The sequence below is a fragment of the Cladophialophora immunda genome, assembly GCF_000835495.1.
Source record: "Cladophialophora immunda strain CBS 83496 unplaced genomic scaffold supercont1.4, whole genome shotgun sequence".
Lineage (NCBI taxonomy): Eukaryota > Fungi > Ascomycota > Eurotiomycetes > Chaetothyriales > Herpotrichiellaceae > Cladophialophora > Cladophialophora immunda.
Genome location: NW_015622544.1, coordinates 5894029 through 5919157, shown reverse-complemented (window position 1 = coordinate 5919157; position 25129 = coordinate 5894029). Strand labels below are relative to the sequence as shown.

General features: G+C 52.8%; 10 protein-coding genes across 10 annotated transcripts; 6 read left to right on the top strand and 4 right to left on the bottom strand.

The window, feature by feature from the left end:
• Positions 1–1341: 1341 nt before the first annotated feature.
• On the bottom strand, positions 1342–6363 carry PV07_08363 (uncharacterized protein). Its single transcript, XM_016395522.1, has one exon. It carries the CDS (start codon positions 5307–5309, stop codon positions 1743–1745), a length of 3567 nt encoding a protein of 1188 aa, XP_016248941.1. The 5' UTR covers positions 5310–6363; the 3' UTR covers positions 1342–1742.
• Positions 6364–6842: 479 nt separating this feature from the next.
• On the top strand, positions 6843–10153 carry PV07_08362 (uncharacterized protein). Its single transcript, XM_016395521.1, has 2 exons — positions 6843–9417; positions 9470–10153. Exons 1-2 carry the CDS (start codon positions 8754–8756, stop codon positions 9727–9729), a joined length of 924 nt encoding a protein of 307 aa, XP_016248940.1. The 5' UTR covers positions 6843–8753; the 3' UTR covers positions 9730–10153.
• Positions 9786–12020, bottom strand: PV07_08361 (glutamate 5-kinase). Its single transcript, XM_016395520.1, has 3 exons — positions 11697–12020; positions 11415–11602; positions 9786–11321 (listed from the first exon to the last, which is right to left on the bottom strand). Exons 1-3 carry the CDS (start codon positions 11734–11736, stop codon positions 10194–10196), a joined length of 1356 nt encoding a protein of 451 aa, XP_016248939.1. The 5' UTR covers positions 11737–12020; the 3' UTR covers positions 9786–10193.
• PV07_08360 (uncharacterized protein) lies at positions 11946–13180 on the top strand. Its single transcript, XM_016395519.1, has 2 exons — positions 11946–12614; positions 12667–13180. The coding sequence occupies exons 1-2, from the start codon at positions 12117–12119 to the stop codon at positions 12892–12894; spliced, it is 726 nt and encodes a 241-aa protein (XP_016248938.1). The 5' UTR covers positions 11946–12116; the 3' UTR covers positions 12895–13180.
• On the bottom strand, positions 12527–14155 carry PV07_08359 (uncharacterized protein). The gene is made up of 3 exons (XM_016395518.1): positions 13820–14155; positions 13242–13763; positions 12527–13192 (listed from the first exon to the last, which is right to left on the bottom strand). The coding sequence occupies exons 1-3, from the start codon at positions 14027–14029 to the stop codon at positions 13127–13129; spliced, it is 798 nt and encodes a 265-aa protein (XP_016248937.1). The 5' UTR covers positions 14030–14155; the 3' UTR covers positions 12527–13126.
• A 120-nt stretch (positions 14156–14275) lies between these two features.
• On the top strand, positions 14276–15589 carry PV07_08358 (uncharacterized protein). Its single transcript, XM_016395517.1, has 2 exons — positions 14276–14594; positions 14649–15589. Exons 1-2 carry the CDS (start codon positions 14391–14393, stop codon positions 15348–15350), a joined length of 906 nt encoding a protein of 301 aa, XP_016248936.1. The 5' UTR covers positions 14276–14390; the 3' UTR covers positions 15351–15589.
• On the bottom strand, positions 15259–16161 carry PV07_08357 (uncharacterized protein). The gene has a single exon (XM_016395516.1). The coding sequence runs from the start codon at positions 16045–16047 to the stop codon at positions 15355–15357; it is 693 nt and encodes a 230-aa protein (XP_016248935.1). The 5' UTR covers positions 16048–16161; the 3' UTR covers positions 15259–15354.
• Positions 16162–16222: 61 nt separating this feature from the next.
• On the top strand, positions 16223–18460 carry PV07_08356 (uncharacterized protein). The gene has a single exon (XM_016395515.1). The coding sequence runs from the start codon at positions 16311–16313 to the stop codon at positions 18228–18230; it is 1920 nt and encodes a 639-aa protein (XP_016248934.1). The 5' UTR covers positions 16223–16310; the 3' UTR covers positions 18231–18460.
• A 13-nt stretch (positions 18461–18473) lies between these two features.
• On the top strand, positions 18474–21103 carry PV07_08355 (uncharacterized protein). Its single transcript, XM_016395514.1, has 3 exons — positions 18474–19362; positions 19444–19560; positions 19663–21103. The coding sequence occupies exons 1-3, from the start codon at positions 19148–19150 to the stop codon at positions 19796–19798; spliced, it is 468 nt and encodes a 155-aa protein (XP_016248933.1). The 5' UTR covers positions 18474–19147; the 3' UTR covers positions 19799–21103.
• Positions 21104–21757: 654 nt separating this feature from the next.
• Positions 21758–24649, top strand: PV07_08354 (uncharacterized protein). The gene is made up of 2 exons (XM_016395513.1): positions 21758–22521; positions 22618–24649. The coding sequence occupies exons 1-2, from the start codon at positions 22109–22111 to the stop codon at positions 23477–23479; spliced, it is 1275 nt and encodes a 424-aa protein (XP_016248932.1). The 5' UTR covers positions 21758–22108; the 3' UTR covers positions 23480–24649.
• Positions 24650–25129: the final 480 nt, after the last annotated feature.

Here is a 25129-nt window from a genome sequence, read left to right as displayed (position 1 = left end):
GATTTCCTCGAGTCTTACAATGCCAGCGCCCGTCAAGCCGCGATTCAAAAGCTGACAGACCGTTGAAAATGTCGGCGCCGGCTTTCTCCAACACCAAGGCTCGGTGGTCCGCGGTCGTTTCTCGCAACCCTGACGCAGTGGGAGAGTTCGTGTACGCCGTCAAGACGACGGGCATCTACTGCCGCCCCGATTGCAAAGCTCGTTTGGCGCGTCGGGCGAACATCGTCTTCTACGACAGCGGCCCGCTTGCGGAGGAGGCCGGATACCGGGCGTGCAAGCGATGCAAACCCAATCTGCTGGTGTCGCAAGAGGAGGACCCTCTCCTGGCCAAGATCCGTCATGCCGTGGATCTGGTGAAGACGACAGCCTCTCAAGGTCAAAAAATCAGCTTGCAGCAGCTGTCATGCCAGGTCCGGCTCAGCAAATGGCATCTTCAGCGCGTGTTCAAGAGACTGCAGGGATTGTCGCCGCACGAGATGTCCAATGCGATAATCAGCGCGATAGAAGGTGGGACGGAAGAAAGCCCCCAGCCTGCCAAATCTCAGCCTGAAAATCTTGTCCAGAGTGGCACCGGTTGCCATCTCCCAGAGATTGATCCACGGATTGGGTCATCCCGAAGCGCTCAAGGCGACGCTGCATTCACCCAGGACGGGTTGCTGCAGTACGACAACAGGGAAGTGGACGACGTGCTGCGAGATCTCTTTCCTGAGCTCTACACAGAAGAAGCAGAGCTGGAAGCAGGGACTTCGGAGCGAGCTTGATTGCTGTAAAGGTTTCCGTTCTCTTGGGGTCGGTTCGGTTCGGCGGAAGTAAAATTCTGAATGGGTTCCTTTTTTCCCAATCTCGAATGAACAGATTTTGTTCACGCTTACGTCGCCAATGCCCGTTTGCAAACATCTGAAAGAGGTGTGAAGAGCTATCGTCGTCGTCATCGCCTTCTTCTTGGCGTCCTGTCTTCGGGAGAGACATTCATCAGTGGAGAGACTCAGGTCCGTCAGGCTAGGGAGAGAGGCTTCGCTTGCGGCGTGGCACAGCAGCTACCGCCACTGGCCAAAGAAGTAGAAATTATTAGTGACTGTATCTGCCCGAGAACTCATATCACGCGTAAAACGCGGGCTCAAGACACGGCGAGATGGGCGATCTCGGAACAGACACCACTGCGATCGCCTCAGCCTTCCTGCCCGTAGGCCACTCTGGTTGGTTGACCCATCTTCTCCGTCGAATGCTTCAGCAGTCCAGTTGCGTGGTGTCTCGTGTCGGACATGTCTAACAGCCCTGCTTCTGAGGCAGATGGCAAAAGGTCTTACTTCGACCTGGCTCAATAGATGCAAACGACAAGGACGCACCCTAAAGTAGAACTCGGGTAGACATGTTCCATACAATGGTAAGCTCTCTAGGTATCTCGACTACATCGGCCCTCGTCTCCTCAGTCTACCTGATACAATGACCACATATCCGGACCCATCTCTATCTGTCCTTCTAAGTCCCCTCTGTTTTCCTCGAAGGCTCTTCCACATAACCTATGCCTTGAAACACTGGCGATGGGTGGTATCATAAAACACAACAAACCAGATACTGGAGCGCCAGAAAAACATCCCAGAAAGCGCAAGCACATCGGGCGAACATGAACAAGCACCATAAAACGCCGCCAATGCCGCTGGAAGGCAACATACAATCATCTGCAACATCATAACAGATAGCATTACAGACAGACATCCCACAACGTCAGAAACTGGGGCGCATCAACTTAGTACCCATTCGCTTCCTCTCTTAAGGAACTTGTCCACCATCAGCATCAAGTCGGCCATGACAAACCGAATGATGAAGAATGCGAAGAACTCGGCAGCATTCTTAACACCCAACTCCAACCCGACCTGGGTTTTGTTGCTGCACTTTAGTCCGGGGTCTTCGACTTGCCGGGCGATGCCGTCGAGCACTTGCGCCGCGTCAAAGAGGCGTGCCAAACTTGACATGTACGCCGCATGGACGGGTTGAACATTCGCCAGCTGGGTTGGTGTCGGCGGAAGTGCGATCTTGCGATTCAGATGTGACCGTGAAGAAGCCACAGCTGACGAAGAAGTCATAGGCAGCGACGCCATGCTTGGGCCAGACAAGGACCCGTCCTTTTGCCCGCTCTGGTGTCCCATCGCTGGAGCACTTGATTTGGACCGAAGTTTGCGCCAGCTGGACGCGATGGATTTGGCAGCCGTGCTGGTTGATTTACCGGTCTCCTGGTCTTCGCCAACAGACTTGAAAAGGCCGGACGACCCCGAAAAGCCCACGTCACTGCCCATCTTCTTCTGCAACGTGTTTCGGACCTGGTCCAGAACGACTTCGAATGACTGTAACTCATCGAGAACTGAGTCGGCATCAAACGTATCGACTTTGGCAAGCTTGAGCAATGCAGCCGTTAACAGATCACACTGAGACACTTTATCATCAAGAGCTTTGAGCTTGACATTCCTCACTTTCCATGCATCCCGAGGGATGAATAGCTTCGTGGTCAGGTATCCGCCACTAGGGTGAGCAAGCGTTTGATACAAACATCGCATCAGCCAGAAAGGGCGGAGAAGGAAAGATTCCGGGCAGGGCTCTAGAAGTTGAGGCGGAGATACACTCGGGGCTTCAGGACTTCGTGGTGTCCTGGGAGGGCCTGTCGCCGTGATATCATCGAACAAGTACATCCCACCAGTCTGGAGGAGTTGAGGCCCAAATGCGGCCGTCAATGGAGTCGGCAACGCAGCTGATGGTAAAGGCGGCACAACCTTTCTGCTGTCTCCGCCAAACCCCGCGCTGACTGGCGTGATCGGAGACTCTGTACTTGTTTCTGTCGTTGCCACAGACAGATTTCTCACCCTCAAACTCGACGATGAGAGATTTTTCTTGACAGCGGCGGGAGGCCCCATCTTCCCGGTCTTTGCAGGCGACGGCGGCATGACTACTGAATCCTCAATGCTGCCCTGAGAACCACCTTGTGTCAAGGCAGGAGTGGCTGGGGACTCACTCTGGACAGAATCATTGGAGGGTAACGTCGTCATCGGCGTAATGGGGGCCAGGGGATGGTTTGTGGGTTCTGACGGCACTGTCTGAGACGCCTTTGGCTGTTCTCCAGGAATATCCAGTTCTGGCACGGATGGAGCTGCGGCAATCGGCTTGATGGGAATAGTCGAAGAATTTCGTCGTGCAAACGTCTCAATCTTTAGCTGCTCCCCACTTCGGCCTGAGAATCTCCTCTCCCGAATATTCAATCCACTATATTTCTCTATACTGGTCGGTCTGCTGGGTTGGACCGGTGGTGCCAGTGGCGGCGCCTGCGAAAGGACCGTTTTTGGAGGCGACGTCAGAGGAGCGTCTTTTGCTGGGGGAAGTGGTCGAGGGGACGTTTCCGCTAATGCCTCTTGCGATTCTGCTAGGGTGCTCAGGGTGGTGATATTTGTTGTGGTTGTCGACGGAAGAGAACTTGTCCAGGTCCTGCCTGAGAATGTACTCGAGTCTGACTGTCGAGGAAGTGCCGATTTCGATTTGTTGTCAAACGAAAAATCATCGAAGACAAACCCCTTCGTCATTTCTTCTAACAACCGTTCCTCTTCCTCCGACGAGTCTCCCTCGTCATATTCTCGAGTCAGCTCAACATCGGACGACAGGGTGGGGTGGTCTTTGAAGGTGGTTTCGAAGGCAGGTACGGGTGTACTGAAGTCTTCGTTGAAATCCTGCATGTTCTTATCCGGCCTCGGAGTGGGCTCCTCTGTCAGGTTATCATCGTAGGCAGCGTCTACAGCAGCGTCGAGAGCAGCGTCAAACTCCGCTTCAAAGTCGTCGACAATATTGTGATTATTCTGGATCCCAAAATCCAAAGATGAGAGTCGCGAGGACCGAGACGTTGAAGAATCGCCATCTTCGAGGGTGTCCAACCAAGAGGTAGACTCGCTGCTACCTTCTCGAGTATGGTGAGCAGCTTTTGGAGCATCGCTTGGTCTTCTGGTGGCAAGAGGTGTGTTCGAGTCCCGCTCCGAGATAGGAGACGGCGGTCGTCTGGGCGAAAGAGGCGGTGGCATATACTGCGCGTCCATAGGGACCGCAAGACTGGGGATCTGGATCCTCTTGCGGGTTGACGACTCATTGAGATATGACTCTCCACCAAATATTTCCGGCAGTAAAGACTCTTGTCGAGGGGGAATCTGGACAGATTCCAAAACCTCGGTCGTATCCGGTTCGACGCCATCACTGCTGAAGAAAGAGTTGTTGGTTTCATCAAGCGGAGGATCTTCAGGCAAAGCTTTCTCCATCAGTTCGGAGAAGGAATCATCAAGATCATGCAGGTCGGCGATTCTCTTTGAGTATGCGTTTCGAATGTCGGATAACCTCTTCCGGTCATCGAGCACCGAGCTCCGGATCAGAACTTGTTGCAACAGATCACAAGCTTCAGCATATGCTTCGATGGCTCCCTCAATATTCTGGGCGTTGTCAAGTAACACGGCATTGTTCGCTACTGCCAGAGCCTTGGAGAGCATTGTCTTCTGGGTCGGACTTCGATGACTTTTAACACGTGTGGGCACATTTGACAAAGCCGCAGAATCGATGGATCCATCCCGGCCGGCCGTTGTAGGGCGGCTTTCACGGGTAGTTGGTCGAGAAGCTTGCGTCATGTATTGAGTTGTAACATTCTCAGAGGATCTCATATTAGGCTGCGCCGTCGTTCTCATATAATGTACCGATACTGCGACCGCCTCCCCATTCTTGCCCGTTTTACGACTCTGCCAGGTCTCGCCGAAGTACTCCCCGGCGCTGGGGTTAAACATCGACGTCGGGGTGAGGGGGCTGAGGTCTCGCGGAGCATGAGTCCGCTCCACCTGAAGGAAAGCCGAGCCAGAGCCCTGTCTCACCTGGGAACTCTGGCTGGAGGATCTCCGGGTATGCATAGATGGTTTTGCCGGCGTGGAAGATGACACCAGCGAGGGGCCTATACTCATCCGCCGAGATGATGTGTTCGCGCGGATGCGGATCGTGTCTGACTCAATACCAGACACACTGGACGATGTCGAATGCGACCAGCGGTTAATATTCAGGTTTGGGCTCAATGAATTCTCTGGGCGGCTTCTTGAACGACTTCTGTCGTAGCGAAAACGACTCGTGGGCGGCATCGAGCTTTCTGGACTCCTGGGCCTTGTTCTCAGCTGGGCACTTCGAGAGTCTAGGTGTTTTGGGACGGTGGCAGCAGATTGTTTCCTGGAGGCCGGCGCTGGAGATGATGTCGAGTTCGACCGTGACCGTCTGCTGCTGTGAACGACAGAATCTCCAGATGTGTCCATTGCTCCTTCAGCGGGGTGGTTCACAGAGAGCCTCACATTCGCTCAGGTACCGGGGTGATGCTGGTACATGGATGACGAGTGTGGAATAAGGAGCAGTGGCCAGCGACCTTGATCGAGGCGCAAAGGCTGGAGGAGCCCCTGGCTACACCGCAGGGTGCAGGTTCGAGATCTCCAGTGCAGCTGTGCCGGTAACGCTTTTCTGCAGAATGTACCTGCAGCTGGGACCTGCTTTGTCTGCGGTTGAAAAGGCGACTGGCGAATCAAGGAGGTATCGGTCAATATGCAAAGTCGGCCTATTTTGGAATGCAAGCGCTTCGGAGGAGTTCGTGTGCAGCAGCACGTATGTTCGCGATGTTTCCCGCTCTTAATGCAGAGTCTGCTTCTCAAGTCAGGGTCGAAGGGCTCTCAGAGAGCCAGGTCAGCGCGGAGAAGGAGTGTGTCAGGGTGTAGATTCGTAGACCGTCAACTTGCTTCGCAACTTTGGCGATTGGGAATTCCGCTTCGGACCAGAACATGGCGGTAATCACCCAGCCATGGTATCAACGAGTCGCCCGCTTTTCACCTGTGCCTGTTTCTTTATTCAAATACTCCGTACAAGATTCCACCGGTCGTTTTGACTCCTGACGGATCGACGACGGAGACGGAGAGAGGTCGCGAGAGACGAGGACTGCTGGGAAGTCAAGCGAGGTTGGGGGCGGTGTGATGGAGGATTCGTGAAGGATTTAGTGTCTCGAGAGTACAAAATGGAAACACAGGCGACCAGTTCGAGGCGTTGGAATCGATGGCACTCCTCGGAAGGGGGTTCACTGAGACTGGTGTTGGAGTAAACGGCCGTTCGCGAGCATTGATCGAGGAGTTCGGATAGGAGAGAGGTACATCAACCCAGCGGTTCTACCAATGGCAAGGAGGTCAGGGATGCGATAACGGGCTGGTAGGGTGTAGGCCGAGCAGGGCGCCAGAAAAGTAGCTGGGTAGCGAGACCAACGGCAAGGTATGAAACCAGAGGGGTGGCTTCTTTGGTGTCTAGAGCAGCTCGTGGAAAGAAGTGGTCGTTTCTCTCTCAGTCTTGCCAGATGTGTGTGAATTCATCCCTGACGGCGACTGTGAACCCCGATCTGGCCGAGTGCCAGTCCTTGGGAGGCAGAACTCAAAATGCAGTCTCCATCGACCCAAGGGAGGCGGCGAGGAGACGGGCGCAGGCACCAAAGGGGACCGGCCTGCAGGCACAAGGCACAAGGCGGTGGGTGGTCGCACGCGCCAAACTCGTTTAGTGAGTCACCAAGCCACTCACATTCGGGCGTCCGAAAAGCACCAGGGCAGCCCAATCAGCACCCGAAAGAAACTGCTTGGGCTCACCAGGCTCTGCGACCAGTGGGCGCCAGGTGCCTACCCCTGATTTTCACACCGACTCCACCCATGGGCAGGAAAAGCCCACCGGGTGCGAGTCGGGAGCCCGCTTCGGGTAAGGAGCCCTTGCTACTGCTTGCTCCCCTCGAAGCAAATGTCTCTCTCTAACTTCCATCATCAACTTCTAGCGCGTCTCCGAAAGCACCACCGCAACTGACGAGTACGAGTAATGAATTCATCAATCTCATCTGCGCTGTCCAATCTCCAAACATCTTCTCAGTGCGGTCATTCTCGACTCCATAGGCCAGTCCGTGGGAATCCGCCATCTCCTGCATTCAACCGAGAGCCTATCGTTCCTTGCGGGGGAATGCCACGCCTCCCCTGGTTGATCAGGCCTGTCGCCCTTCGACTTCCGTTCAGCCTATCCTTGTCCCGAAAACCCAAGAAATCCTCCTTCTGGCTGCCCCTGGTCATCCTACCACCCACACCAGCCTTTCGGATCGACTGCCAATACACTTGGGGTGAGGCGGTGATGCGGAAAAGACATTGCCTTTCGTATCGATTTGGGGAAATTGTCTGAAAGCAAGCTGCCTCTCGAAAAGGATCAGTATCATTATTAATGCGGCCCAAAAAGAGGCGGACTTGGTGCTCAAGGGGCAGTCCGATCCGCACTGGCGCAACGCTTGGCCCAGTGGCGCCTCCTGATGTCAACGGCGTCTCTGCCATGTGCACGTTTGACAGCGGAATAACGTCTTGATGTGCAGGTCAGGCTTGGGTCGGTCGGCGGTCGCCCCTTTAGCGAATCGGGGGAGCAGAAACAATATATCAATCAGTGAGTCCAACCTCGTCTCTTGCTGCAACCACCCTGTTTCGCGCCCTTGTCTTGGAGGCAGATATATGTTGCATGACAATTATCTCTTCGCCCAGACCGGGAACCCAGGTTTCTGGAAGCCTTTTTGCCGAGTACACAGAGATCCTTTTGTACTACAAAGTGTCGAAGATCTGCACGGTTCCAACCGAGGTGTGCTCACTGTAGGCATTCGACCGATGTGAGCATTGTCGTGCAAAGCCGTTGCTACGCTGCCACAAGTTGTCCAGCGATTGCGATACCTATATTCGCTGAGGTCAGGTGGGAGACTTGAGCGCCCGCCAGGTATCCTAAGCCTCAACTGACAGCCTCACCGACTTTTAGCCCTTGAGGGCTTCACACCACTTGAGTCCTTTGGTAAGTGTGCTGGCTCTCTGAAAAATGATGAAACACGCCCACTCCGTCAGTCTTCAGCGTTATCGAACAGGTCATCGCTACACAGGAAACCAAGGCTTGCGACGCGGCCTGAGTGTGCAGCTTCAAGTCAACACCACTGTACGATATTGAGCTGCGAGTAGATTTTGGTTAAAGCCCCCACTGCAAAGGTCGCTGAAAAACAAAGATTTAAAATCATCAATTCTTCCCCGACGATTTGCACTTTGCTCCGGGTCTTCGCTACCGCTCGATTCTTCAGAGCGCCGACGACTCGACGGTGGTCTTCATGTCTTGCCACAGAATCACGGCTCTCGCGCCTTTGTGGCCCTTGCAGCTCCGCGACCCAATTTCTCACTCAGGTCATCTCACAGACCCAGACAGGGCAGCCGATTCCAATTCCTTGGAATCACCTTCAATTCTTTTCGACCCCGAAAAAGATCACAATACCCATCCCCGCGATTACCCGCCACTTTCAAGCACTCGCTGGATTTCTGCCCACCCGAATTCTGCGTCTATCTCCTCTGCAGCATCTCCACAAGTTGAATTAGTGGTCACATCCGATCATGATCCAAGGCATAATGCGGTGAAAATGTGTTGCGGACGGAAGCGAGCACCAGAGTCGGTATCAAATCAATCGCCTTCCTCAGAGCGGACAAACAAATGGTGTTCTCCAATAAGATCCTGTGGACCTTCACCACCAGGCTAGAAAATGCATCGAATATTCCACTTCGCCCAAGATCTGCCTTTCTGTTCGTAAGGTGGACGTTCCCGGAGTCCTCAGAAGAGAAACGGATCCAGGTGCCTGGGCCAGCAGTTCGCTTGGAAAGGGAAAGCACATAAGAACGAACCAACCCATGTCTGTGTCATGCTCAGACCCAATTTCCTGGTTCTGCTTGACCAGTCCAGACTGTCGGTATTGGAGCGAAGCATTTCGACGAACATTGAGGTTATCCATAAGCTTTGACGAGCCTGGTGTGTTCTGGCTTTTGGCAGCCTTCATCACGACTATAGCCACAGTCAAGTTCAGTTTTATCTGTTTCCGCCGGAAGCCTCCCATGATGCTACTCTCAGTGTGTGCTGGAGCCGCCTCCGTCATCTTTCTTTGCATCGCACCAGTATTAGCCGTCGATCAGACAGTGGACCCAAAGTTAGTTGCGAATCTGAAGATGGCAGCGACAATGAACGACCGACTTCACATGCTTTCGGACCAGCAGCTTCTCTATAACTTCTCCTCCAACCCGATGTATTCCTGGAAACCGGGAAGTGTCTGCAATGCAAACGCTGCAACCTGGCCTGTCCTCTCCACCGTTGGGGCGACGGTGGCGCAGCTCAATCTCGGGCCATGTGCGATGCTTGCACCGCACTTACATAGGGCCAACAACCTCGTTGTTGCAGTGAGTGGCACAACCCATACATATATGGTGCAGGAGAATGGGGCACGACTAGTGGAGCAGGTCTTGACTCCGGGATTGATGACCATCTTTCCCCCGGCCAGCGTGCATTCTATGTACAATATTGGTGCGTCTGCTCTCGTGTTGAAGATCTGACGCCTTTCCTGACGACTGTTTAGGCTGCGAAAAGAATCAACTCTACTCGTTCCTCAACGATGCCGACCCGGGAACATTGAACATAGCTCAGGCGTTCTTCATGATGCCGAAAGACATTGGAACCCAAGTGATGCCATTCATCAACCTCACCAACGGGAACTGGACAGCCACAGGTCAGCGTATCCCAGCAGTCGGAACAGGAAGTCAGGACGGATTCGAAGCCTGTCGACAACGATGTGGGCTTACTACGAGGGCATATGCCGACGTGTCTCTGGTTATATAGATGCGATGGTCCTCCCTTTCTCGCTTTCCTGCCAAGGTCTACTACTTTGTTCGAACTGCTTTTCGGCGTCGGCTTTATGGACCATGCCTCTCATTGCTGTTGGGGTTTTGTTCGAAGAAACTTGCATTGGGTATCTTATGGCCCAAGCGATGGACACAAGTTACAGCTTGTCCGCTGTGCCAAAACACTCAAGCATTCACGAGGCGGGTTCTGATTCTTGTGGTTGTTGATTTCTTTCTCGGTCACTCCTTTAGCGGAAATACTCGACCAACATTGGTGCGATCTATATAAAACATGCGCTCATCGTTGCTGATTTCAGGATAAGATGACCCAAGCATTTCCCAATCTCACGTCTCCACGCCAATAACAACACCAAAATCACTTTTCAGATGCCTGAAGCCGTCACGAGGAGAACTCAAATCACCGTTCGAGTCGATAGTGCCCATGCCATGCTGCTATGTGTCTTATTCTATCTTCCAGCTTTTCAGGTCCACCACACTGGCATCTGGCGTCCTCTCTTTCGTCGGCGTCCTTGGCCCGCTCGGCGTGTCCGGCCTGCTTTTGTCGCCGCTGGCACTCGCGTGCAGACTTACATTCTCCCGATACGCAACGTACTCGCTGTCGGCATATCCCAGGACATTTCTGATCTCGGAACTTCTGAGGCGTTTGATCCTGGCGATCTCGGACGAGGAGTAATTCACCACGGCCCTGCCGATCTCTTCTTCCCTCGATACAAATTGCATGGCTATCGAGTTGGAATTGCCCGTGGGAGACAAACTACCCAGTGGTGTCTTGTCAACGACAACCAACCGCACGGCTTCTTGTTGAGCAAAAGTCCCTTCCACATCGACAACTCCGACGGGCAACAGGCCGGCTTTATTCGCCAATGCGACGGAGGCGCCTCGGTCGATGTAAAGTGTGCCGTGGGGTGCCAGGCCGTGAAGGATCCAAAAGGCGCGGTTGCGGATTGGAGACGGGGATGGCAGGAAGCGTGTGTGCAGAGGCGGCGGAATGCTTGGTACGGAAAGCATTGTGCCAGTCTCACCATCAACCTCAACGGGCGGGTGAAGATGCCGGATAATCGCCGCAATGTTCCCCGGTTTTGAGGACTTTGTGATGACCGTGCTCGTGCCCGTAGCTGTTGCCAGTCGCGCGGCGACAATCTTTGTCGCCATGCCACCTGTCCCCAATGCTGACCCTCGCGACGAGACATCCACCTGAAGAGCATCGATGTCATCAACCACGAGGATCGGCTTCGCGTCGGGAAATTTCCTTGGATTTCTGTCGTACAGGCAATCCACGTCAGTCATCAAAAACAAATAATCTGCGTTTACCATCGCCGCGGCAATGGCAGACAACGTATCATTGTCGCCAAACTTGATTTCCGATACCGCCAAGGTATCATTCTCGTTGACAATAGGTATCACGCCCATAGACAAGGTCTCTGAGAGCGTGTTCTGCGCGTTGAGATATTGAGAGCGATCGGCGATGTCATTGCGTGTGATCAGGATCTGGGCGACGGGCTGATTCTTGTGCGCGAAGAAGGAGTCCCAGACTGACATGAGGCGGGACTGGCCGATTGCAGCGAGGGCCTTTCCAGATTAACAAGACTTGAGTTAGCCCTTTCATAGAGCAGATTTCGAGAGATCGAGGCAATGATGAGGGAATCGGGTTCGTATACCTACCTGGATTTGAGCAAGGTGTTTCGGTCTCTTGGCCATGTTCATCCTCTGTAGCCCAACGCCAACAGCCCCAGAGGAGACGATGACGACTCGATGGCCATCACGTTTTAAGGTGACGGCCGTCTCAACAATCTGTGCGAGGATTGAAATGATCGGTTCGTGCGTCGTCTCATCGACGATGGATGAGGTACCTATTGCCAGTACCACAGTAAGCCTCGTCCTGGTTGATCGGTATTTTGTTTCACTTCGAAATAAATAAGGCATGGCGGTGGGTAGTGTCTGTACCAATCTTGATGACTATCGTCAAATGCTTTCCAGACCTCATTGTTTCGGCTTCCTGAGTTTCTGAGGATGTGAGATTTGTAGCACCACGCTTAGACTCCTATTTCCGAAGTCGGAGCGGCTCATTTTGAGTCAAAGGGGGAGAAATAACAGGTCCTCGAGCGTGCGCCCTTCAAGACATGAAGACGAGGCTGTCAGAATAATTATGGTTTTCTCCGAAAATTTTGACCAGCAGTCGGAGCGTATGTGTATGCAGTGCTGAGCGAGTCAGATTTGAGCTTGGCGAGCTGAGGGAGGACCTCTCGAGTTTCCCCTATGGTCTGCAGCTTCAGTCGGCTCGCATTGTTCAACGGGTACATGTAATTCTGTTTCTCTGTTGCTTCTTTTCTCTTCTTTTCGGTCTCTAGAATAAGCTCCCTCATTATGGCTGACCCCTCCTCGTCTTCCGCTCCTTCATCTCACCAAGATGAATCGGACTTCCTACCCAGCGATACTTGGTGGAATCGTTCCGTCAACTTCTTCCGCATGGCCACCGGTCGCATGTCCCCCGGAGGCGCGAAAAAGTACTGGACCGATGCAGACGACCGATATAGCGCATTCGATTGCAAACGTTGCGAAGAGAGCCGGGACTATCTGTTAAAATACTCCCCAGTAATCCGATTCATGAACGAGAACATCCAGAAACTGGGCGGTGAACTGGGACCGCACAATATCCATTGCAGGACGTGCAGAGGCGAGGAGGAGGCGATGCAGGGTGGCTTTGATCATAAATACGGGATTAAGATATGTGCGAATTACGTGCAGGAACGGTCTGTCATGGAGGATGTTCTGGCACACGAGATGGTCCACGCATATGACCATTTGCGGTTCAAGACGAATTTGACCCTCGAAGATGATCTGAGACATGCGGCGTGTTCAGAGGTTGGTCTCCCACCAAAGAGGTAAGACATTTCAAGCTGACGAGCTCACGCAGATTCGGGCCAGCAATCTCAGTGGCGAATGTCGGTGGGCCAACGAGTTCTTCCGCAACAAGATCCTCTCTTTCACGAATCACCACCAGGATTGCGTTCGAAGAAGGGCAATAATCTCGGTCATGGGTCGACCAAGTTGCAAAGACGACGTACAGGCAGTCAAAGTGGTCAATGAGGTGTGGGACAGCTGTTTTCGGGATACGAGACCGTTCGATGAAATATACCGGTGACATTGTTGTAATACTCCAACAGGTTTGTTCATGAATCTTTCAGCATGGCGTTGGAGGCAAACATAGAATCCATCCTCATCCAGCCAGAACCGGCAAACAATGCACATAATGGACACCCAGAACCAACCAGACTCCGTTCTCCTCGGCATGACTGATTATTCGCATTTCGGCGCCGGCCACATGTTCAAATTTAGCGATCTTTTCATGATTTAACATTCCTTCTCGTCAATTTTCAGTCCATCCACCGTTTGAGGAACTTCTGCATCGCTGCATCAGTGGGCTGGCCGGCCGCAGCAACCTGTGCGAGTCAGTATGTGGGTTCTTTAAGACACTCGGCGAGATCTTACCGGATTCTCTCTGCTAGAAACGGTGAACGTAAGGGGCAAGGTGTTGGTTGTGATGGCATTTGGAGTGCCGGCGATGGTCTGGTACACAGTATATGCGCTGGTAGGCCACAAAGGAGAGGCATTCTTCGCAGTGATCTTTGTTTGGGCCATTGGAGGCATGGGAGCGTAGCGGATTGTCCCGGTCTGCATGGTGTAGGGGGTGCTATAGGCCCCTTCTCCAGCAGAAGACGGGGTGTTTTGACCAGCGCCCGCTTGGGGTGCTTGGATATTATTGACGTCGGCTGGGCCAGCAGTGCCAGTGACAGTCCTCAGACCTTGCTGGACCACCGCCGGAAACGTGCCAGTCATGCTTTTAAGGGAGAAACGGTCGGAGAAGTTGATGACGGTGCCTCCTGTAGCGGCGGATACGAATTTCAGGAAATAGGCGTTTGGCACATCAGCGCCAGTACCCGGTTGCAAGGTGATGGTGATTGAATCCCCGGTGGTATAGGTTCCTTCTTGAACAAGCGTGGCTATTGGGATCTGAGCAATACGGGGTCAGCCTCATCTTCCTCTACTTCGCCTCCTTCCTGGCTTACATAGTCGGATTCGTCGTTGCCTCCTGCACATAGAAAGAGTTGATAATTAGCCAGTTGGGAGATAGGCGGCGAGTTGCCCGAGTCTTTCCATTGTATCTGTAGATTGAGTCCGGTGATACTGTCCCCAGCTTCAGGTGCGACAACTTGGACATCAGCATACGTGAACGGGAGGATGGCAGCGGCCAGGAGGTAGATGCTTCGTAGAATCATATCGTGGACAATGGTGACGGTGTAATGGGAGACGCGAGGAGAAGAAACACACAAAGCGAAAGGGAGCGTGAGATGTGTCGAAAACGAGTGTTCGGTAACCAAGGGCTCCGTGTAAGTTGCGGAGGGCCGCAAAGTGGAAGCGCAGTTTACATTTTGAGACACGAGGCCCAGCCCAACCCGCAAATAGCAGAAGACCATATGCAAGGCACGACACACACGGGCACTACAGACACATCGCTCCGACCCCGCCGACCAGCCAGTGGTAATTCTGTTCTCAGCCTCTTTATCTGCGTCATGCTTTGCGCGGTGTTGACCCTGCCATCTTGAACAATCCTTCTTTTGTCTGCCGCTCTTGTTCAGTATGGGTTGGTCCTCTCCGGACAGCTGGGCTACTAGACTCTTGTCCGGCGACCCTGTTGCCATCCTCATCGCATTCTTGGTGACGATAACCCTCCCACTACTCGTCCACCTGTATCTCTACACCCAAACTGCTCGTGCCAAAGTTGTTCCAACTTTCCTCCTTCTTGGCCCCAGCGGTGCAGGCAAGACATCTCTCGTCTCTCTAGTGAGTGTTGGTCTGTCGGGCTCTTCTCGATCCACTTCGCTAACAGGAATCCAGCTGCAAAAGCGATCCTCCAACCCAGAAGATCCCCAAGCAGAGGCAGCGCTCACCCGCATTTCTCAAGTCTCCTGTCCCATCAGCTTATTACTTCCGCCCTCTATCCCCCTAGGGTCCAATAAGTACCGCTCCGATAATGATGTCAGCCTCAGAGACAAGCAGCCGACTCCATATGTAATGATCGATACTCCCGGCCACGGGAAATTGAGATCAGATCAGGCGTTGTCACAAATTCAGAATACTGCCCTCCGCGGGGTCATATTCGTGGTCGACTCAAGTGTGCTGGACGCCAGCGACTCTTCCGCCTCCCGTGACACTGCTGTGTACCTCCATGATACATTGCTGGCCCTGCAGAGACGAAAAATTCGTGGCAAAACCAAGACCGAAATCCCCGTCCTCATCGCGGCGAACAAGCAAGACCTGTTCACCGCTTTGCCGACAGGTGCAGTCAAGGAACGCCTACAAGCTGAGATTGAAAGAGTGCGCGTCTCGAGAAGCAAAGGGCTGAGTACTGTGGGGCAAGACACAGACGCCGACGCGGAGGAAGATATTCTAGGCGGCGGCGGCGAAGACAAGTTCAGCTTCGAGTTGATAGCGGAGGAGTATGACATTAAGGTCGATGTGTTAGGAGGAGCAGTCAGAGGTGAGGAAGCAGGCAAAGGAGTGAAGAGGTGGGAGGAGTGGATAGGTGGTTGTCTCTAATGATTCAGACGATTCCACGACTCAATACATCCTGCGGCGATTCCTGATAGCGATGTGGATATCTCATTTCGTCTTGCACATCCAGACCAGCGCCATTGAACTCGTCCTCTGTCGGGATACAGCCCACGCCCTCTTTCAGGTAGAGCAGCAACCGGTATGCGCTGTTCCCATTCATGTAGTACCTATGCAGCTTTTTGCTTCTCAGAAACCCCAGCCGCTCGTACAACTTCATAGCCGCGGTGTTTGTCTCCTCGGTTTCCAACGCAATTTCGTCCGCGTCCTTCTCGATCATCAAATCCATGGCTTTGCTGACAAGCGTAGTGGCGATACCCTTGCCCCGAAACTTGTCCTTTGTGGCCAGCATGGCGATGTATCCTCTCAATGGTCCTCCTCGATGTGGCTCTAGTTTGCAAATTACCACCCCGGCTAGTTTGTTGTCATCGGTGGCGTCAACAGCCATGAAGCAGAGTTCGGGCCATTGATAGAGAAAATATCGGTAGACATAGATGCTGTAAGGTTCGGAGAGGTCCTTGGAGATCAGTTCACGGATTTGGGGAAGGTATTCGGCCTCTTTCTCAAGCGAGTACTGCAAGTAATGAATTCCGGGAGGGGATGTTTGGAAGTGCGCACTGGCGGAGACCGAGGTGTCCTTGTTGCCGCTAAGGGACTCGAGAGCAGCAGCGGCATAGCCGCTCATGATATTGTAAATCCTATGGAGGAGTCAAGAATGCCATACTGGGAACGGACTTGGGAAAGTCGCGTGGAGAAGATTTGTTCCTGAAGATCCCCGGCGTGGAAAAAAGCCGATGACGAAACATGTGAAAGCGCAAGGCCGGGATGATTTAATTGCACACTCAGCAACGATATTCCATGCCCCGAGCAATCCGCGCCTTGGGGTAATATACTGTTGCATGTCCCCACGCAAGCCTGCTGCTTGCTCGAGGGCTTGAACTTTCGAAAATGTCTACTCTCCGTCGCCGCTTTGCTAACATCATTCGCGAGTCACCTACGCCCTCCCCCGAGCCTAGTCGCGATGGTACGCCAGACCCCAACGAAGAGCTAAAGTTGGTCTCGAGTAAGAAGCTGGAAAAGCTCAAAAAAAGGAGACACAGCAAGAGGAGGTCTGGCATCACGTTTGGGCTGGGTGGTCTGCTAGGCCTACTGTTAGCTCTACTGTTTGCTCAGTCGCAGGATGTTATCAAACTGGAAGGATTGCTAGAGGTCAATTTGGACAGCCTGATGGATGTGATTCCTGTAGGCATAGTAAACGATGTGAAGGATCTCTCAAGAGCAGAACGAGATGTCGTCAACTATGACTCGTTCTCTGTCGGTCTCCATTTACTCTCTCAGGGGGTCAAAGCCCACCATCCTGTCATCATGGTACCGGGAGTGATTTCCACGGGACTGGAATCTTGGTCGACAGGTGAAAAGTCCAGGCAGTACTTTCGCAAGCGGCTGTGGGGATCATGGTCAATGATGAGAGCACTGGTCATGGACCAAGCGGCTTGGAAGCGACACATCATGCTCGACAAAGACACAGGACTTGACCCTCCAGATATCAAGCTGCGGGCAGCGCAGGGGTTCGATGCCACCGATTTCTTCATTACCGGGTACTGGATTTGGAACAAAATCCTGGAAAATCTCGCCACCATAGGATACGATCCGACGAATGCTTTCACGGCCTCTTATGATTGGCGTCTGTCCTATGCCAATCTGGAACACAGGGATCAATACTTTACGCGGCTGAAGAACTATATCGAGGTGGCGCAAATGACAACTGGAAAGAAGGTTGTCCTTGTCTCACATTCTATGGGGAGCCAAGTTCTCTTCTACTTTATGAAGTGGGTAGAACACAAGGACCATGGAAAAGGAGGCCCTCACTGGGTGAACAACCATATCGACTCATGGATCAACATCTCAGGCTGCATGCTCGGAACAGCCAAGGACATCCCGGCATTGCTCTCTGGTGAGATGAAGGACACCGCCCAACTCAATGCCTTTGCAGTCTACGGTCTGGAGAAGTTCTTATCCAAGGAAGACCGCGCAGAGATCTTCCGTGCCATGCCAGGCATATCGTCGATGCTCCCCAAAGGCGGTGATGTAGTATGGGGAAATGCTACATGGGCTCCAGATGATTTACCTCCACCTATCCAGAACAAAACGCACGGCACTTTCATCTCCTTCAAGCCGCGCGGCAATCTCACCGATACTATCCGGCAAAATCTCACAATGACACAGGCCTTTGACTATCTCATGGACATTGCGGAGCCGTGGTATGCCGAGCAAGTCAAGCACTCATACTCTCATGGTGTTGCGCACTCTAAAGCCGAAGTCGAACGAAATGAAAACAACCCTCTCACATGGATGAATCCCCTGGAAGCACGGCTCCCACACGCACCAGACATGAAGATCTTCTGCTTTTACGGCATCGGCAAACCTACCGAGCGCTCATACTTCTACAAGGAACATGGCCAGCCACTTAATGGGTATATCAACATCTCGATCGATACCAGCGTCAATTCTCCCAACGGTCGTCTTCAACAGGTCGGCAGCGTCGACCATGGAGTCGTATTTGGTGAAGGCGACGGTACAGTCAACCTGCTGTCCACAGGCTACATGTGCGCAAAGGGCTGGCGGGAAATAAAACGCTACAATCCCGCAAACATCAAAATCACAACATTTGAGATGCCTCACGAGCCGGATAGATTCAGCCCTCGTGGGGGTCCTAATACTGGCGATCATGTCGATATACTGGGGAGAAGTAGTTTGAATGACTTGATTCTGAGAGTCGCAGGAGGAAAAGGCGAGAACATTGAGGAGAACTACGAGAGCAGGATCTGGGAGATCAGTGAGAAGGTCAAGATCTATAACGAGGAATGAAACCAACGAGGGGAGTGGAACCTGTACAACAAATGGAGAGGGGATCTTTTGGTTGCATAGCGAGGGCGCTGTCGTTTCGGATTTGATACCTATGCCAAATCGCGCAATTGTGTATGTCTTTTAAGTGGCACAGGTGGCAAGAATCCTTGCATGGGTCAGATACCCCATTGTATATAGACCCATTGTAGAATGCACATAGAGTGGTATTTTTGTCAGAACCATAAGACGGGTGGGATGGGTGAAATCCTGCGGCGTTGTGTTCTGGCTGAATTGCTCCCATCCTCCTCGCAAAAGTCCCTATAGGTGCCCCCGGTCTGACACTTGACTTGCTCACAGTATAAGATCCCTTTGATAATTGCTGTGAGTGGCATAAACACAAAATACGAGTCGGATTCCTACTGCTAGCCTCCCCTGTCCTCAGGTACTCCGATACAAGACCCTTTCTGTTCCAGGGGGATTATCACATGCCATGTGCGCGTGGCTTGTCTGGGCTAACGTAGCGTCCTGGGGCCACGTCTCTCCAATCGAGCAGAGATTATCGATCGAAGCCACAAGAGCCACAATTCAGCTGTGGCGCAACCGCCTCTCGCCCGCCTTGCCAAGGACGACTACAAGCAAATTCGCCCCCATCAGGTGCATAAGGAGGGTTCAGATTCTGGTGATCGACAAAAGGAGATGGTATTAAAGCCCAGGGGCCAGAACGCACGAAGGATTGTGGTGTGAAGTCTCTGTGTAGCACATCAGCCAACACCTTCCCACCACGTTTCACACGAGTTTTCCCCCTCAAGTCCTACCGAATCTATTAATCACGGCTCGAGGTGCCCAAACCAGGGAACCCATATCAAACAGTGCATCGCAGTCCAAACCAAGGCTCTTGAGCGACTTTGCTGAACCCCGTTTGTCTCCTCCTGTTCAAGATGGCAAAATTCGGCGACCTCATCGCTCTCTTCGTCCTGATCATCCTAGTTGCCGTTGTCGCGGCCGTTGGATTCGTGGCCTATACGATCGCACACGATGTCGGGCACAAGACGCGGCAGAAACTCGAGAGGAAGAACGTTTCATTCAGTCGTGATGGGATGAAAGTCGGGGTGAAAGAAGTGACACGGGAACAACAGGAGGATGCGGCGCAAAGGTAGGACACGAGCAAATGCGCTTGAGAGATTACCCTCGCAGGCTCAGAGAAGAAATGGACTGACTTGGAGGTTCAACGCAGTGTAATAACGAAAATATGGAATAACTCCAATTGGCCAGGATATCAGTCTCCGATCATGGGATGGGGACAGGCAAGTAAGACGCCCGCTGCGACACCTGGAGCGGAGAAGAGAAACCCGTAAGTGCGACTTTCTCTTCAATACTGTTCACGGGCGCTATGTATGCCCAGACAGCGGCACGGCGAAACGTCAAGAGGTAATGCTGACTTGTTGACGAGCAGGTTTTCGCGCTCATCGTCCTCTGCGCAGTCCGTTCCTACCCTCTCACGACACAGCTCGAACCAGAACAATCTTTCCCGCACAACATCTGCGCAGGTTCCACTGTCGAGAACCAGCTCCTCGCAGAGCAAGTCGTAAGAAGTTTCATGACATGGCAACTTGAAGAGGGGAAGTGAGCATTTCACTTCTGAGAGCATGTACCGAGAAATGGCCAATGCGAAACGGAACAACGGATGAAAGGTGGGAAGGCCATTTTGTTTCCTCCAGACACGAGAGCTGGGACGCGGATGTATTTCGGGATGGGGTATGTGCACAATTGACCGAGTTGGACCGGGTGCCACACAGAAATTGGCCAAGCGAAATCAAGTCAAATGTGAATGAAGACGACGTGGTCCGGGGAAGGGACAGATGGGCGCATTGTATCAAAAGACAACCAAGAACTCAAGAGCCACAGTACAGAGCAATTACGACACAATGCTCACTGACGCAATTTGCCCAAATGCCGCAAACCAAAAGAGACGAGATGGTCTTTGCTGTTCCGAAATCTGGGCACGAGCAACAGCTTTCCAACTGCGGTGTCTGCCCAAACAATCCATTCCTCGCAGCAAATCTTGTGTGATGCTTGATAGTTCGTGCTCTGTTATCCGAACTTGGAGCATTGCCCACTATTTCCAGCCTTCTTTTAAGGAAATTGACCTGCTAAAGGCCCGTGCCCGTACCCTGCAATACTCGTCCTCGAGTCGAAGCGCACATTGATTACTCCGCAACTGAGGGTCTTTCCCATTCGGTATCAAATGGCAATGTCAGCAATCCTGAAGGTGTCTGCACGTCAGCCGAAGCAACGAAGCGTGGGCGTCAAATAAGCCTATCGCAGAGCAAAGGAATGATACGATCATGCAAGATGACCTCGCAGAAGGAGGTCTTGATTGGCCATTATTTTCAGACCTTGCTCCCCTCGTGCTCGCTGCAGGCTCGGCTTTGTCCGGAAAGGCAAGCTCTTTGTGAAGCTGCATTTGCTTCTTATGCACCGGTACCTCATGTGTGCACCGTGCGCAAGGAAGAGGGTCCAATCTGAAAGCGAGAGGTTGGTATACGGGTTATCGGTGTCGATCAAACCAGAGAGACCGAGCACCCAGAGAGGGGCTCTTTTGTTGTTTAGGAGACGACACTTCTTTCGGTTGCAGAAAGGGAAATTGAAGGGGGAGATGGAGGAGGCAGGGGAAAGAAGAGTACGAGAAGCACACAAAAATATTGATGGTCTGACGGAAGCCAACGAAGGTCAATTGGGCATTGTGGTCTGATAATGACCAGACACCTCCAGGGAATTTTGATCATGGGAGATTGCCATTAATCACGCGGGTGCCCATCGCTCGTCCCGGGGGGCCCTCCAGTGCTCAATGCTTAATGCTTAATGCACAAATCCCTCCCCCAGCTTCGTGTTCGGGTTCTCGCGGTCACACTTTGTTCCCGGGGGGCCATCTTACTGGTAGCTTGGTCTGCAAATTGGAAACGGCCAATGTGCGAGGGTGCTTGTCTGAATAAGAGAACCGAGTACGAGTATAATCGACCCCTCGTAGATACAAGTCAAGACACCCCAGAGTTACTCTACCATTGTGAATTGCAGCGACCTCATCGAGTCTTGTCGTCATCGCCGCCATCACATGTGAGTTTGCATCACTGCAACCAAGCTGTCGGTGAATTTTGGCAGCCCATGGTGACGTCGGGAAATAACGATGCAGCAGAGAAATTTTTCTCACAAGCCATTGATCGCAAAAAAAAAGGGGGCGAACTCTGTGCTTTGGGCGGCGAGAGCGGGTGTGGTGGAGTTGGGCATGCCCCGAAGAGCCATCAGCTGGTGCCAGAGCCTCTCACAAAGACAGGCCCCGATGGCCCCGAGGTTGAACGACAGGGCCTCAGCCACTTTAGACTCGCGAGCCAGGACGGCTTGGGCATAGAGCGTGTTTTCCTTGGGCCGGCCTGATCGTATCCATTTCCACCCATCCAGCTCTCGACCTTCTCGACTGGGCGAAACAAGCGACCAAAAGGCACCAGCAGTATCGGGACGGCATTCTGTGGAAGAGCGAACCGCGAGCCCGTTGCTCGCCTGGGCTGCTTCCCTTTTGCACCAGGTCGATCCGCAGACATCCACATCTTCTCCATCTGCTCAGCGCTCACCTAAGCCCTTAACCACTGACATACTCTCGTACCTCTTTGACTGATTTCCATATCTTCCTTGTTCTTCCCCTTCTGGTCATCATTCTTCCGGCCTCCTCGGATCCTCTGCTCGACCTTCCTCACCTCCTGCCCTCGTTGTCTCTGTGGTCTCTATCCCTCGCCGTCGCCTCCAGACTCTTCCACCGCATCCCTAGGTCCCGGTACCGCGCACGAGACTTGCCTTGCACACCCTTCCCGGGCTTCGCTTTCCACCAGGCGCCCGACACAGGTGCAATGCAGGCTTCTCTACCGTCCTGGAAGGACGCCGACAAGAAACAAATTCAGATCCAGATCCCATGGAAATCGCTACAACTTCTCGTTCCTCACCGGCTGCGGCGCAAGCTCAGATCGAAGCTCCGCAATCGATCGTCGCCTGCCTCTTCACTCGCCTCCCTCAAAACCTCGGTTTCCCCTGCGGACACTCTACGGTCACTACAAAATCATAGATGGTCGATTTATGACGGGCAATGGCTGTTTCTGGCGGTTGTGGGCATTTTTTCGCTGAGCATCATTGAGTATCCGGGTCCATTGGTCAAGACTGCGGTCGCTACACTCCTCCTCGCCTCGTTCATATTCCCTATCACTCGACAATTCTTCCGGCCCTTTTCACCTATAGCCGCATACCTCATTTTCTTCTACGCCTGCAGGTAAGTTTTGATGGTGGACTCGCTTTGTTTTGCGCAGAAGCCCGGACCCAATGCGCCTGCCAAAGGAAGTTACTAAGTACGGTTTTCCACGCACAGATTCATCCCGTCTGCCTGGCGGCCTCCGATTTGGGTCAAAGTCCTCCCCGCGCTCGAAAACATCCTTTATGGTGCCAATCTTAGCAACATCCTCTCCGCCCACAAGAATACGGTCTTGGATCTCTTAGCATGGTTTCCCTATGGGCTTGGTCACTTTGGCGGTCCTTTCGTGGTTGCCGCGATCATTTTCGTCTTTGGCCCACCTACGACCCTCCCAGTCTTCGGCTTCAGCTTTGGGTACTTGAATCTCGCTGGAGTCATCATTCAAGTCTTGTTTCCGTGCTCCGCCCCATGGTACGAGAACATGTATGGTCTAGCCCCGGCCAACTATTCCATGCAAGGTTCACCTGCGGGTTTAGCCCGTATCGATGCATTGCTCGGAATCGATATGTATACGTCAGGATTCACCGCCTCTCCGATGGTTTTTGGCGCCTTCCCCTCGCTTCATGCAGCGACTGCTACTCTGGAAGCGCTATTCATGAGCCACATCTTTCCTACGTTCACCCCGCTGTGGGCGTTCTACGCGGCTTGGCTGTGGTGGTCAACCATGTACCTCTCGCATCATTACGCTGTGGATCTGGTTGCCGGAAGTTTGATGTCGGGTGTCATATTCTACTTCGCAAAGGCTAAGTTCCTGCCGAGACTACAGCCTGATAAGAGATACCGATGGGACTACGATTACGTCGAGATTGGCGAAGTCCAGAACGACTATAGTTATGGCATTGCTGGGCTCGACGGCAGCAGCCCCGATAGCGACGAATGGACCATCGGCTCTTCGTCTTCCATTTCCTCCGGTTCGTTGAGCCCGACGGAAGAGAGCCCGAAGCTTTGGACAGACGCATACTCGAATTACGAAAGATGACAAGGATAAATCACTCGGCATGAAAACTCCAACCTCTCATTTGAACTCTGCAGCATCTTTGGCCTGGCGTTTCTGTTACGAGTCGAACACGCTTACGGATCAAGAACCTTGCATATGAGCGCTCAATATTTTTTTTTTGATTTCTGCACATAGAACACGGCCCTACTGTAATACGACGCCACTACGAACACGCTTTTCCCCGGACAAGAATTCTTCTCCAAGGACCACGCCGAATCTGTCGTTTCTGCGTCGAACACTGTTTAATGAGGCTGGCTTGGCAGGGGATCAAGCATGGAATTTCATCATCGCCAGCACAAGGCTTTTTTGGATTGTGATTTGGTTGGGTTTGGCGGACTGGAAGGCTCTTGCGCCACAGAATCGGTCTACTATCAGGGTCGGTGGTTTTGGTGTTTCAGCTGGAGTCCAGCATACTCTGATTTCGCACTGGCGTTATTCCTGGAGAGTTTGAGCAGCGTGGCTTCCAGCAGCCTGTTTGTCATCCAGCGGCTACTGTTTACCGTCTGGATTGATACATTACATTCGCTTTGCATACCCCCTTGTACAATACAGATATCGAGACTTACGACCGATATGCCATTCGCTTGGTTCAGCACGGGATATGGGAAGGAAAGAAAGAGGAAGAACTGGAGTTTTCATTCGCCTTTAGGCCGTGGTTGGACACGGGGATTGGATGATCTGTGAGGATAAGGAGCTGGTCAGAGACGAGGTTGTCACAAAATCCTTTGAGCGCGAAGTCAAGATGGTAATCAATGAGCCTGGACATGGAAGTTCAGCCAACCATTGCGACAAGGCCACAATATTCGATCCCAGCCACCCACCGGGGTCATCCATGTCCACAAAGCACCCCTCGACTCCACAAAGCTCCCAGCCACGTTCACGCACGGTCCAGACCCCACGACGCTGCATGGTCCCCAGCGGATATGCATGATTGTGGCCTCAGAGCTACGGGGATTCACTGGGTTGATGGAAGGTTGTTCCGCGAGTTATGAGATGCCGTGTAATGGCAGTGACATGGTGATGCCCGGACGAGATTGAGAAGATGGTGCCAGTCAAGGGACTGGAATCCCAAGAGGCACAGGCAACCGAAAGAATTAATCTAGTAATTTAATACCTAATGAACAAGAGGTCCCTCGAGGACCATTTCCAGCATTTCACATGCGGTCTTCTCTTCCCTTTTCTCTATGAAAGTCCTCTCCTCGCAAGAGCACAGTGAGATGGATCTTCCCGGCTGTAGGCTCGGCTCCGCCGTGCTGGGTTGTGAAGCGTTGAGTGTTTCAGGTCTGTCGCAATCAAGCATGGGTCTCCCTGGTATGTAGGGGGCTTGAGCGCCAGACGAGGCTGAAGTTTCAATCACATGTCGAGCGCGCGGTATGAACGTCAGTTGCGTCTTGTGACGTCTCTTGAGTCCGAGGGATAGGAGGGTATGCTCATATATTCCAGAGAAGTGCTGTGCCATCTACTCGGTACTTAGTATAAATTCCAGCAACAGCAGGTTTCGACTGCTCTGCGCTCGGGCTATCAGATGGCCATTCCAGCATCTAATCGTAGGACAGCGAATACCGACGTCGTTAACCTGCCTATATAGTACGCGTGTATCCGTCCATTCTATATCGTGGGTTGAGTGCCGCA